The sequence below is a fragment of the Panthera leo genome, chromosome B1 (assembly GCF_018350215.1).
Source record: "Panthera leo isolate Ple1 chromosome B1, P.leo_Ple1_pat1.1, whole genome shotgun sequence".
NCBI classification, from domain to species: domain Eukaryota; kingdom Metazoa; phylum Chordata; class Mammalia; order Carnivora; family Felidae; genus Panthera; species Panthera leo.
In genome coordinates this window covers 193,720,586-193,733,968 of record NC_056682.1, presented here as the reverse complement: position 1 = coordinate 193,733,968, position 13,383 = coordinate 193,720,586, and the positions used below count along the sequence as shown (strand labels likewise).

At 38.2% G+C, this 13,383-nt stretch overlaps 1 protein-coding gene across 8 annotated transcripts in view; it reads left to right on the top strand.

Moving 5' to 3' along the window:
• Positions 1-12,394, top strand: part of CPEB2 (cytoplasmic polyadenylation element binding protein 2) — a 68,891-nt gene extending 56,497 nt beyond the window's left edge. For 4 of the 8 annotated variants that reach the window (XM_042936872.1, XM_042936873.1, XM_042936869.1 and 1 more), the window contains 4 exons: positions 3,324-3,442; positions 3,752-3,866; positions 6,327-6,508; positions 11,923-12,394. In XM_042936872.1, the coding sequence (XP_042792806.1) occupies positions 3,324-3,442; positions 3,752-3,866; positions 6,327-6,508; positions 11,923-12,150 (644 nt within the window). In that variant the 3' untranslated portion in view covers positions 12,151-12,394. Of the gene's footprint in view, positions 1-2,125; positions 2,183-2,327; positions 2,529-3,323; positions 3,443-3,751; positions 3,867-6,326; positions 6,509-11,922 lie in introns of those variants that run through there. The other 4 variants (XM_042936871.1, XM_042936867.1, XM_042936868.1 and 1 more) reach the window with 2 other exon arrangements.
• The last annotated feature ends 989 nt before the right edge of the window (positions 12,395-13,383 follow it).

The following is a 13,383-nucleotide window of genomic DNA, read 5'->3' as shown; positions in this document are numbered from 1 at the left end:
TCACCCAATTGTGGAGTTTACTGGACTTGGAAGCCCTGATACTTGGTTTAGAGAGAAAATTCGCTCCATATAGATGTAGACGTGCATTTGTTAGCTGAGTTTTAATCTATTGTTGTCCATTGTTTTACTCCCTTGTCCTTTTATAAAGCTTATTGAGTGTTCAGTAAAAATGCCAGTTAGTTTCTGATGTTCCTGCTCAAGTTACCACTACGGTGGCCTACTTCAGGAATGTGACTAGTCTGTCCATACCTCTGGCTGTCCCCAGTTTTTCTCCCACAGTACAGCTAGAGTAATCTCTCTGAAAATTCACCTGATAGTGCTATTCCCCTGACCCTCTACTTAAAACCCTTCAGTGGTTTCTTTTATTGTTAGAATAAAGGCAAAAATGCATTTGCCCTGCCCCGCCTCCCTATCTCTCTGGTTTCTTCTACCCCTGTTGCTTCTGGCTGCCTTCCGGTTCCAAAAACTGGCCTTGCTCTTTCCTACCTCAGGGCCCTTACGTCTGGTGTTGTCTCTGCCCGGAGGTTCTTCTCATGGGTCTTTATCTACATATCCCCTGCTTATTTCAGTTTAAATATTTGTTGCTCACAGGAAACTTTCAGGACCGACCTAACGGTTCACATCCTCCTGTTTTAGGTTCTCCTAGCACTGTTCAGCCCTTTCATAGCACTGGTCACAACTGCAATGTTAGATCTTTATAATTCTACAAATCTGTGACAATTTTATTAACATCCAGTTCTTGCCTTAGTCTATAGGACTATGCCTTTACTCATCTTTCTATTCTTGGTAATTCACAGAATGATAATTGACTAACAAATGATATAAACAACAATAAATACCATAGAATAGAGAGATTCCTTTGACCTGAAATAGGTAGTGAAGACCTCACTGCGAAGTTTTGAACAAAATCTGAAGGGTACTGTGCAATTTAGATAGACATCAAGGAGTTGAACAGAGTTCCAGGAAGGAATTGAAATACAGTTTTAGAAAGGAAGGAGAATTGGTTTGTGTGGAGACAGGTGTCCATTTTTTGCCTGAGTTTTTTTCATATAAAATAGGATGGTGGACTCGAAGCCTGGAAAGATGCGTTGGCACAAACTTAATCAAACACAATGGTTGCTGTCTTTGTTGCTCTTGTTGTCATTGTCATTGTGGTTTTTGTGGTGATGGTTAGTTTATTTTCTGAAACTGGAAAGCAAACAACACAAAACTCACAAAAGTAGCACTGGCAAATCATATTTTTTTTGGTACACCTATAGTTAATTGTCATCGCCAAAGGCCAGTGTTCCCAAGCCTTGCTCTCTCAGGCAGTGTGGTCATTGTTGTAATTCATTTTCCGTGGTTTGGAAAACACTGGTATAAAAGCATCCAGTTAGTGAAGCTGCCTTGTGATTAAGGCAGTGCCATGAGCCCTTGGATACTGAGCCACACATGTACATGTGTTTCCTTTACAGTGAATGAGGCTCACCCTATGTGGGTATCAATTCGCTGTATAGCGTGTGTTTGGTAAGAGTGTTTTAATACTAAATGGCTTGCCTTAGCTAGATCATAATTTATCTGCCACGCTGCCTAATTAGTTTTGTGATACAAAACGTTTCGTCCCTAATAATCACACAAATAATTAAGCAATATTAAGAACACTGAATATAAAGTATTACTTTAAAACCAAGTAAAATGAAAATATTAGTATCAAAAATTAGTATCACAAATCTTAACGTTAAAAATACTAAATTTAAAATACAATTTTAGTAAATTGGTCGTATAACCTATCAGTTATTACAGAAGTTATAACTCTCAAATCCTTAGCTTGTATCAAAACTAAAGCCTTCACCAGTATGCATTTTTTATTTTTTTAGGCATATTTAAATTATTTCTAGCAATTGAAAAGGTCTAAGATGTGTTTTTTAATCTTGTATAATCATACCTTTGGAAGTTTCTATTTGCATAGGTTAGTTTGATGGCTTTATTTATGCAATCAGGTATTATAATTTTATTAAAATAAAGCCCTTTTTTGTCACAATCGACCTTTGTGGCAATTACAGCCATTGTTAGCAATAAAGCTGTGTGTTTAGATTTCAACATAAAACATGACCTCACACTTACCATTCATTGCATGATGGAACAGATGTGCATGGCCTGCTCGATGACTTCTTCATAATGGAACCAGATTACAGTTCTCCAGGTTTGTTTGCATAGAAATCTTGCCAAGGCAAAGGGGTATTTTTTGGTCATTTAGTTCTCAGCTTCTAGGAATAATCGTGTAATGGTGAACTTGCAGTGTAAACTTTGGTACCTTCTTTTTATAATGAAGTCTATTCTGCTTAAAGATTGACCACTGGTTATCACAAAGAGAGGAGGAAGGGCATATTTCCCAAAGGTACAGAAACTAAGCAAGAGCTTGGATCCAAAGTCCAAACATAGTCTCCAGACTATGTGAAAGGAGTGTTCCGCTGCTTATCCAACTTGAGGCTTGATTTGAAAGTTCTAACCCACGCTGAAGGAACCCGTTTCATTCCAACCTCCTTAAGGTAGTTTTCTTAGTATCATTTTGAAGTTGTCTTGCTGTGGACTTTTCTCCTCCTCATGGAAATTCTTGGGCCTTTCCAAGTATGCTCTAGTCCCAAGTATGCGCCAGAACATGTCTTACCCTGAGGGCATTTATAGGAATCTTCAGCTTCTAACGTTAGTGTGTTAATCTTGCCAAGTTCTTTTCTTTTTTAATTTTTTAATGTTTTATTTATTTTTGAGAGAGAGACCGATCATGAGTGGGGGATGGGCAGAGAGAGAGGGAGACACAAAATCCAAAGCAGGCTCCAGGCTCTGAGCTGTCAGCACAGAGCCTGACATGGGCCTTGAACCCACAAACTGTGAGATCATGACCTGAGCCAATGTTGGACACTTAAGTGACTGAGCCACCCAGGACCCCCAAACTTGCCAAGTTCTTTAAGAAGACAGTATCATGGGAGATCTTAGGGGCTGTCCCAGGTTTAAAATTACTCCACCAGCTACTTGCTTATGTGACTGACTTTGGGCAAGTGACTTAGACTTGTTATGGGAATCATATGACATAATTTATGTAAAGCTCTTAGCACAATATTGAATAGCACGTACTCTATAGAAGATAGCTAATTAATGAGTATCTGTTTTGTGTGTATTCCATAGGATGATAATCATGTTCTCCTTTGGAAAGTGTAATGGTTCTAGTTCTATTTGACAGTTAACTTTTTTCTTTTCTAATAGCATGTATTTTCTAAACAGTACTGAAGTTTGGGGTGAAATCACTTACCTTCACATAATTGCCTTATTTTTAATGGTTATTACAGGCTATGCATTCCTTCTCTTTCAAGAAGAGAGCTCAGTTCAGGCACTAATTGATGCTTGTATTGAAGAGGATGGAAAACTCTATCTCTGTGTTTCCAGCCCCACCATCAAGGACAAACCAGTAAGTAAATACCACTTGAACTTTAGGCTACAAATGCAAGTTTACCAAAAACTGTTCTGAGACCATTGTTAGTGATAGAAAAAATTAAAAAAGAAAAAAAGAAATTAAAAAGAAAGTGAAACTGCCATATTAAGAGTTCAGTTTTTAAAAATTTGGATAATTTTCAGTATCTAGGTTAAAAAAATAATTTGTTTTAAAATCCAACTATCCAAACTTTTGAAAACTGAAAGGACCACTGTTAATTGGCACAAAGCAGCATAAGCTATCAAGGGAATAAGACCCATTGCAGTAATGTAATTTTCTTCATAGGTTCAGATCCGCCCTTGGAATTTAAGTGACAGTGATTTTGTGATGGATGGTTCTCAGCCTTTGGATCCTCGAAAAACAATTTTTGTTGGAGGTGTTCCTAGGCCATTAAGGGCTGGTAAGTAGAATGTTAACAAATGTGGCTTCTTTAAAAAAAAAAAAAATTAAATATTAATTCAGTAAACATCTGGGAGCTGTTGTGTGCCTGTCCCTATTGGGTGGGCAGGGGCAGATTCCTCATGTTCCAGTAGTTGTTCACTGCAGAATCCTGAGAAGCATTCTTGAAACCATCGAGTCACTGGAGAAGTGGACATTCATCTATCAATATTATAATAGTTAACTCCAAGCAGACTCTATAAACAGAATCCAAATACTTCTGACTTCTTAAGTGTAATTCTCTAAGATAGAAGGATTTGAGCTGTGTTTGTTTTATGTGGGTTGATTCAGGTATCTGAAGAAGAAATACGGGATTTTTTTTAAATAGTGCTTTGATAAGTAATAAATTTCTGCTCATCAACAACCAGGAACCATTTACCAGACGATGCCATATAGGAACATAATTTATAGACCTAAATACCCACTGTGCAAGCATGTTCTGTGATTCCATGTGCCTGTGAGTGTGTTAGTGCCTTCCACCACTGGAAAACATCCTCCTCCAGTATAGGAGATGCATGTTAAAAGAACCATTCACACATGTAAATACTTATAGAACATAACTGCTACAAAGAAAGACCACAGAGAATAAAAGAGCATATAGCCCAGGAATGTGGTGCCATCTGATCTTTAAGACACACTTGAATTTTAGCTGACCTACAAGAACAGAAGAAGAGTTGGGGTGGCAGAAGGGTTTTGAGAACTGTTTCACACAAAGGGAACAGCATATTCAAAGATTGTTAGTGGAAGGAAGCAGAATGTGTTGGAGGAACTGAAAGAAGGCCAGAGTGGGTGACTAGGGGTATAAGGAGGGAGGGGAAAGGCACAAAAAGGCATTGAAAATGTGAATAGGAGTCAGGTCATATAAGTCTAATAAGCTGATTAGGCATTTACCCTCAAAGCCAAGGCAAAACAGTGAAGAGTTTTAGATAAGTGTAGCTAGCGACACATTTAGGGGGCAGCTGAGTTGGGAGTAGATACAGATAGACCATGTTAGGAGCCTATCTTTGCGGGACAGGAGACAGATAATGGGAGCTTGGATTGGAGGTGGCAGTGGTGAGAGAGCAGAATGAATGCATGTTCCTGTTCATTTGTGAGGTAAACACAAAGACTGACTTTCAGCTTTCAGTCTTCAGCTACTACATAGATAGTGAGATAAAGGACCCTGAGAAGGAAGATTGTGGTCTTGGTTTTGAAGGCAAGTTTCTGGTACCCTGTAGAGCTAAGTAGAAATTTCAGTTCAGCCATTTGTATCTGGTATCTTCTTTAAAAGAATCCCTCTTGCTACTGTTTTGAAAATAAATTTTGAGGGGCCCTGCTGCTGTTTTGACTGTAAATCAAAAGCAAAGAGACAAGGCTATTGCCACAATCCAGAGGAAAAATAATAATAGCTTGGAACAGGATGTTAGGAATGGAGGTGAGGAGATTGGATTTTAGATATGTCTTGAAAATCAGGTTCATAGGATTGCATGTACAGTGGGGGGGAAAGAAAATATGATGAAACCAAGGCTCTTGGCAGCTTCATCTTTCATATTAGTTACCAACTAAGTCAGCAAAACCTCATTAGAGCAGATTTAGTGGGATGATGGAATATTAGGAGTGCCATTTTGAACATACTATGTGATAAGGTCTGTTAAATGTCAATATGCAATGTCCATCATTGCATAGATGAGTTTGGAGTCCAGAGAAGAGGCCTGGGCTGGAGACAGGAATTTAGGAGCTGGAAACAGGTAGATGTATTTAAAGCCATGACATGGGATGAAGCCACCAAAGCCAGAAGTGTAGAGAGAAACCCACACACTGGAACTTAGGGTACTCTGACATTGAAAAGTCAAGGAGTGGAAGAAGAACCAGCAAGAAAGACTAAGAAGGAATTACAGTGAGGTCATAGGAAAATTAGTGGAATAATGTGTCTTGGAAGCCAGATGGAGAAAGTATTTCAAGAAAGAGGAAGAGATTAACTAGGTTCAGTGCTGCTGATTGACCATTGTATTTGGCAATGGCATGAGAAGTTAAAATGGAGTCATAGGGTGAAAGTCAAGCTATAAAGGGTTGAATGAGGAATGGGAAGACAGGGATTGGGTAGTATAAGAAAAAAAATTTAGTAATTTGGCTATAAAGGGGAACATAGAAATTAAGCAGTCACTGAGAGGGAGAAAAACAGAGTTAAGAGATTTTTTTTTTTTTTTTTTAAGATGGGGAATAAGCCAGTATAGATGAAAAACCGGTGATACACTAAGGAGAGAAGAGAATTGCCAGGTGACTCTGTAGTGATAGCAGGTTGGGTCCAATATGCAGATGAAAGGATTGGATTTAGAAAACAGCTGAAACTATCCTGTTGACTTTTCCTTTTTAAGAAAGACTTAAATATTTTTGATTTACCGTGTTGTCTCACCTTTGATGGGAACTTCTTTTTCTTTTCAAGTGGAACTTGCTATGATCATGGACCGGCTGTATGGTGGAGTTTGTTATGCAGGAATCGATACAGATCCTGAGCTAAAATACCCAAAAGGTGCTGGTCGAGTTGCTTTCTCCAATCAGCAGAGCTATATTGCTGCCATCAGTGCTCGGTTCGTTCAACTTCAGCATGGGGATATTGATAAACGCGTAAGTTACCTATTGGGAAATCATTTGACAACATCCTCTAATGTGCTGAGTCAGTAATATAATTCAAACACTTTATTTTTTTATACTTTTTTTTTTTTTTTTTTACTCTTGGAGTTAAAAGAGTATTATATCAAAATATCCCTACAGTGCCTGGGTGGCTCAGTCAGTTAAGCATCTGACTTCGGCTCAGGTCATGATCTCACAGTTCAGGGGTTTGAGCCTGCATCAGGTTCTGTGCTTACAGCCTGGAGCCTGCTTCGGATTCTGTCTCCCTCTCTCTCTCTGCCCCTTCCCTGGTCGTGCTTTGTCTCTCTCTTTTTCTCTCTGTCTCTGTCTCTCTCTCTCTCAAAAATAAACATTAAAAAAAATTTTTTTTAATATATCCCTGAAATGTAAAATTATTGAACATACTTTGAACTTTAGATACAATATTCAAAATATAAATGTCATTGTAAAAGCATGTCAAGTTTTGTTGTTGTTTTTGTTTTTGTTTTTTGTTTTTTATCCACCAGTGAAGTCTTAATATCCTTCTTACCATGGAGGCAGAGCTTGTTTTAAGAGCTTGTACCCTGAAGCCAGACTGCCCGGGTTCCGGTTTCTACCATGTGCTCTGTAATCCTCAAGAAATTAACCCTCAGTGTGCCTTCTTTCCCTCACTTATCAGATAGAAAGCACTATTGGTATCATCGTGTCTCTTTCACAGTTATTTTGAGGATTAAGTGAGTTCACAGATGCAGGAGCATTTAGAGTTTGGCACTGAGTGTTATTTAAGTGTTTTTATTTTTTATTTATCATAAAATTTAAAATAAAAATACACTCTGTGTATTTCCCTTAATATACACAATAATAAACCTACAAATAAACTAAACCTACAAAATAATTATCCTAGGGGCGCCCAGGTGTCTCAGTCCTAATAAGCGTCTGACTCCTGATTTCACCTCAGGTCTTGATTTCACGGTTCATTGGTTCTAGCCGCATGTCGAGTTCTTCGCTGACAGTGCAGGGCCTGCTTGGGATTCTCCCTCTCTCTCTCTCTCTCTCTCTCTCTCTCTCTCTCTCTCTCTCTCTCTCAAAATAAATAAATAAACTTTAAAAAGCTTCTCCTAAACTTTAAAACATTCACTCTTTAATAGCATTGTTTAGGTCATCATAATAAGAACTTTTTAGGAGGTCCTATGAATGTTAACTAACAGCCAGCCCATTGAATAATTGCTAAGTGATAGCACTGATTACCATCCAAAATAGGGGAAAGGAGTGACTGAAACTCAATTGTTCACTTACAAATCTGTTTCATACTAAAATCTATTCATAGTTCCTAGATATAGCTAAGCAGTATTCCTAAACAATCATGGTTGCTTTGTAGTACAGATGAGGTATACTAAGAATAGGAGATAAATTAACTTTTATGTCCAAAGTGGTAGATATAACTTGAGTGCATATTTATTATCCCAGTGTAACAGTTTCTTGAAGTTTCTTCTCCAAAGCTGTCTGTATATAAAAAGACTATTTTGGAGGCAGGGGAGCTGGTTAAGGAATATGGATTGACTAGACCATGGACTCTAAAGGTAGTCATCAATTTAATTACCAATTACCAGTTTCTAAATTACCATTTAGAAAAAAAAAAGTACAGCATAGTTTCAGTTCATACATGCAGAGGTTTTTGGTTTGGTTTGTTTTTTTGCACTGTTACTTAAAATGTTGCAAAAAGATAAATAAGTGGAGGGTCTCTGTTTTAATTACAACATGCACAAAAATTTGTTGAACTGGAGTCCCTCTAACCCAGTGGTTTTCACCCTCAGCTGCACGTTAAAGTCCCCTGGGAATTTAGAAACATCTTGACATCTGGGTCCTCCCTCCACCCCAATTCTGTTGTAATTGGTGGGGGCAGCAGGAATTTATAAAGCTCCCAAGTGATTCCAGTGTGCATCGGTGCTTGAGACCGCCTATCTAGTCTAACCTTGACTTTTGCGGGGAAGCGAGCCTATTGACTGAGGAAGTTACTTACATTGTATGTAATTGTAGTTATTTAACATGCAGAAGCACAGGGAAAATTGGTGGAGGGTCAAACCTCATCTTTCTTTGTTTCCAAAATGATAGTGAAGGATCAAGTATTTGGGGAAGAGTATTGATTCTTAAAGAGCAACTGAAAACACATACATGCCATCTTAAAAAGGATGAAATGTTTATTTTTTAAGGTATGTGTTACTAAGGTATATTTTGAAATCTTTTTGAAATAATTTGAGGGGTGCGTGGCTGACTCAGTAAGTAGAGCATGCGACTCTTAACCTCAGGTTGTGAGAACTCAACATTGGGTGTAGAGAGTACTTAAAAAATTAAATCTTTAAAAAAAAAAAAAAGAATTTGAGCCTTAAGAATTCTATAAGTCACCTGTATTATTTATAAAAAAAATATAAACCATTAACCTTTATGCCTTTCATGTCTCTACTATGAATATAGTTATGAAACCATAAAAACAGATTAATTTTACATTTATAACTGATAATCCAAAGATATGGAGAAGATTAAAATTGTTTATTCAGAAAATAAAATAGTTTATTCAGGCTACTTTTTTGGCTCAGGAGCACATCGGGGTTTAATGCCTATCTCCTCAATTGCTAGGAAACACAGTCACCACAAAGGTGTAATTCATTATAATTTTTGTATGTTACTCCATGAGTAATATCATTCACTGTGCCTTCTGGTACTTACTGAAGGGAGTTGTGTTATGCCTCAAGATGGATAACTAAATATTATTTCATCAGTTATGACAGACTATTACAGATAGGTTCTTCTGAAGTAAAATAAGGAAAAGCATCATAATAGAAAATAAAAATAGGTACAGAACTGATGAAACTAAGACTCCTTCTCACATATGCAAGAGATTAATTTTTAGAGATTATTAGTCAAAAATAAGGTTTGATTATACTCCAAAATCATAAATTTGAAATCAAATTTTCTATTTTTGAAGTCTGTGATTTTGAAAGTGAGTAGATTGGCTTCATGAAATAATATCTAGAATTTTAAAACATAAATAACTGAAATCATTGCATTTTCATATTTTATTCAGCAGTTTTACATTAAGTAACTCCTGAGCACCAGGCATTTTATGAGGTATTATGGAAATGAAGTAAACCACACAGATACTCTGTCTTTAATTAGCTTAAAATCTTATGGTAAAAGCAAGAGATAAAATCATGAGAAAGAAACTTAGCACACATAAGTGTACCACATTTGCTCAAATATAGTTTCTACTTTGTGCTAGAGATTCTGCTAGGTCCTGGGAACTAAGAAGTGAGCAGATGCTTTCCCCGTGCCCATTTTCTTTATCATCTAGCAAAATGAAATCCAGTAAGTCTCTTGCTACTTTGAGATATTCTTTGAAAATTTAATTATAGTTATAATATTATATCATATAAGAATAGTGTTATAACTATATACACATAAAAATATTATAGTGATGATAATGAATCAAAAATGGCAGCCTGGCAATCAAGATAGAATTCATAAAGGAAAACAGTTGAAACATAAAGATTGAGCATAAAAATTTTTAAATTAGTGTCAAAGATCTTTTTAAAAACCAAAGGCCAATGGAAAAAAGGTTTAAAATCTTTAACTGGCAATGAGTAATTATTTAAAAAAAAAAAAAAAAAAAAAAAAAACCCTCCAGCAGGAAGATATGCAAAAGATACAGACAGTGCAGAAAAGCAAAATGTTCAATGTACATAAAATACGTTTATCCAGCCCTAGTCCATGAAATGCAAATATAAACAACTTAATTCCATTACCTTTCTATCAAATGTTTGTTTTACAGTTCTTGTCATCAACTTTTAGATTTTTTTCCTGTTTGTTGTTGCTGTTGCTACAAATAATGCTTCAGAAAATACCCTTATAGGGGTATCTGGGTGGCTCAGTCGGTTAAGCGTCCGACTCTTGGTTCAGCTCAGGTCATGATCTCCGTTCGTGGGACTGAGCCCCACATTGGACTCTGCACTGACAACACAGAGCCCGCTTGGGATTCTCTCTCTGTTTCTCTGCCCCTCCCCCATTCACACGTGTGTGCACACACACTCCGTATCTCAAACATTTTTTTCAAAAGAAGATACTAGGGGCGCCTCAGTGGCTCAGTCGGTTAAGTGTCCGACTTCGGCTCAGGTCATGAGCCAGTTCATGAGTTCAAGCCTCACGTCCGGCTCTGTAATGACAGCTCAGAGCCTGGAACCTGCTTCTGATTCTGTGTCTCCCTCTCTCTCTGCCCCTCCCCTGCTTGCACTCTGTCTCTCACTCAAAAATTAATAAACATTAAAAAAAATTGTTTTAAATAAAAGAAAATATCCTTACATATTCATTTTCTGCATACATGCAAGTATTCATACGTTCAGGATAGAAATTGTTGGGTTGTTATTTTATACCTTGGGCAAGCACTACTTTACCTCTAACCAAGCCACTTAAACACTCAGTTTTCCCCTCCCGTCCCCAGGAAAGGCCGAAGTCTGAGGCTGCCGGGCACCGTCCAGACGAAAATGGTAGCCCTCCACTGGGAAGGTTATTGTAGCAGGCAGCACTGGCTTACAGAGTCTGCTGGGTGCCAGGCTCTGTCCTGAATGCTTTTTTACCTGCATAATCTAATCCTCACAACTCTGTGAAGCAGGTTCTAGTATTCTCACTTGACAGACCTGGACTCTGAGCTTTAAGAGACTTAGCGCCCCGAGCTGAGTAGAGTCTGAGGTCTTCTCCTGAGTCAGGCCTTCTCAGTGGGCCTTTGATTTTATATCTTAGAAACTCACTGACGTCTAGACACGCCCGTAACGAGATTATCCACAGTTCTGGTCTGTGTGTGTGCCAAGGAGGCACCAGCAGGGTACAGACGGAAGTGCTGCGCTGCCCGGCGGCCATGGGGTTGGGCCGGCTCTCGGGTGGTGTCGGAATGAAGGGGAAGGTGCGAAAACCGCTCGTCCCATGCCCTTCTCTTTCTCACTCAGTCACCGCCCCCCCCAAAATATTAACACGCTTTTAAAGATGGCACTTCACCAAAGGTGAGGGTAGAATGTTAGATTTACAGGATTAGCTGTCTTTGAAAAACATAGTAAACACCACTCAGTTTATAGTCCTCTGAAGAAAACATCAAAATAAAGTTACCCAAACTAAAACCAAGTGCTCGTTTAATCACGTGGTCATTTATGAACACGAAACGTCTTGTAAAAAGACGATTATGCAAGAACGGACTGACCTCACTGTTGTTGGTTTTGTTTCGCTTTGTATTTACCTGCTACATGGGAAAGCTCTTTCCCTGGGAAGCTGCCTACTTCCTCAAGGTTAAATGCGGGTCCCGCCCTTGAGAACACTGAACGTTTTAAATTCGCTAAAGCGGTTTCTGAAGCAGCCTTCGTGAGACCTCTTTTGCCCTCTCGTTCCAGGTGGAGGTGAAGCCATATGTGCTAGATGACCAGATGTGTGATGAATGCCAGGGCGCGCGCTGCGGTGGAAAATTTGCTCCCTTTTTCTGTGCCAATGTCACTTGCCTGCAGTATTACTGTGAGTTTTGTTGGGCAAATATCCACTCTCGCGCAGGACGTGAGTTCCATAAGCCATTGGTAAAGGAAGGTGCTGATCGCCCACGTCAGATCCACTTCCGCTGGAACTGAGACTAGCACACCGGCCTCCGTGTGACACGGAAAGAAAGGGTGCATGTGGCTTACTGTGTCTGAAGACGCGACACGCGGAAGAAATAAGTGCATTCTTCTGCTTTCCCCCCAGCTACCAGTACATGCATCTTGATCAGCAGCCAAAACACTACAAGCCTCTTGTTTTTCACCAAAACCCTACATCTCAGGCTTACTAATTTTTGTGATATTTTCATGTTAAAATAAAATGTTTTTTTGTATTTTCTCCAAGTTATTTTTATATGTAAAGTTAAAATTAGATACGAGAATGTTTTGCGTAGGGGCAAACAGTCTGCTGCTATATAGTGGGTGAAGCGTGCACTTATTTCTAAACGTGGGTTTTTAACTTCAAGATCTGCCCCAGTAATTTACCAAAGGTAGCAAAATAATAGTGGAGATGGAATATGTCTGCTACAAATGCTTATTTTTATTGTTGCTATTTTCAGTGTATACATAAACTAAAAATTAGGGTTGGTTTTTTTGCTCTCCATTTTGACTTGCAAGAAATAATACCTCAAGATAATCTGATTTATTAGCTATTTTTAAACATTTTTAATCACAAGCTGTATTAGCTTTGCTGCTATATAGGTGTTATGTGTAAATGCCACCTATTAATACGGGATTGAAAACGTTAGAGACACTGCATTGCAGATAAAATGCAGGCAGCACAATATGGCCTAAACTGCCATAGTTTTAGAATGTGAAAAAAAAAAAATGCATGTTTACTTACCTGTATACACCTTATGCATGCACTAGAGTTATTAACTAACAAGAGGTGAGGTATTGCAAATGTTCAAAAAAGCTCTCTTGAATCTAGGTAGCATGAACAAATTATAAAATTTGTTTAAAAAAAGCAAACTTGCATGCATTATTGTGACTTCAAGTTAAAAAAATTGTCCTACATGTGTACAATATGCAAATTAGTTTTAGATTAGAGAGTGCAGCCATTTTGTGATCTGGTCGGTAGTGGAATTCGATTTTATGCAGACTGGATGTAATATTTGTAATCCCTGTGCAATTTTGTGATGTGCGGTTCTAATTCATGTGCAGTGATAATAGTATAGGTAAAAGATTGAGAGAAGAAAAATACTAGAATTTTAAAGAAGGTTGATTTTAGCCCCTTTGATAGTTCATGGTTAAGACATCCTTTATAAACCAAAGATGGCCAGCACACTGCTAACCAGTCACCAAATGTAAGACCCACAGGAAGCCCAT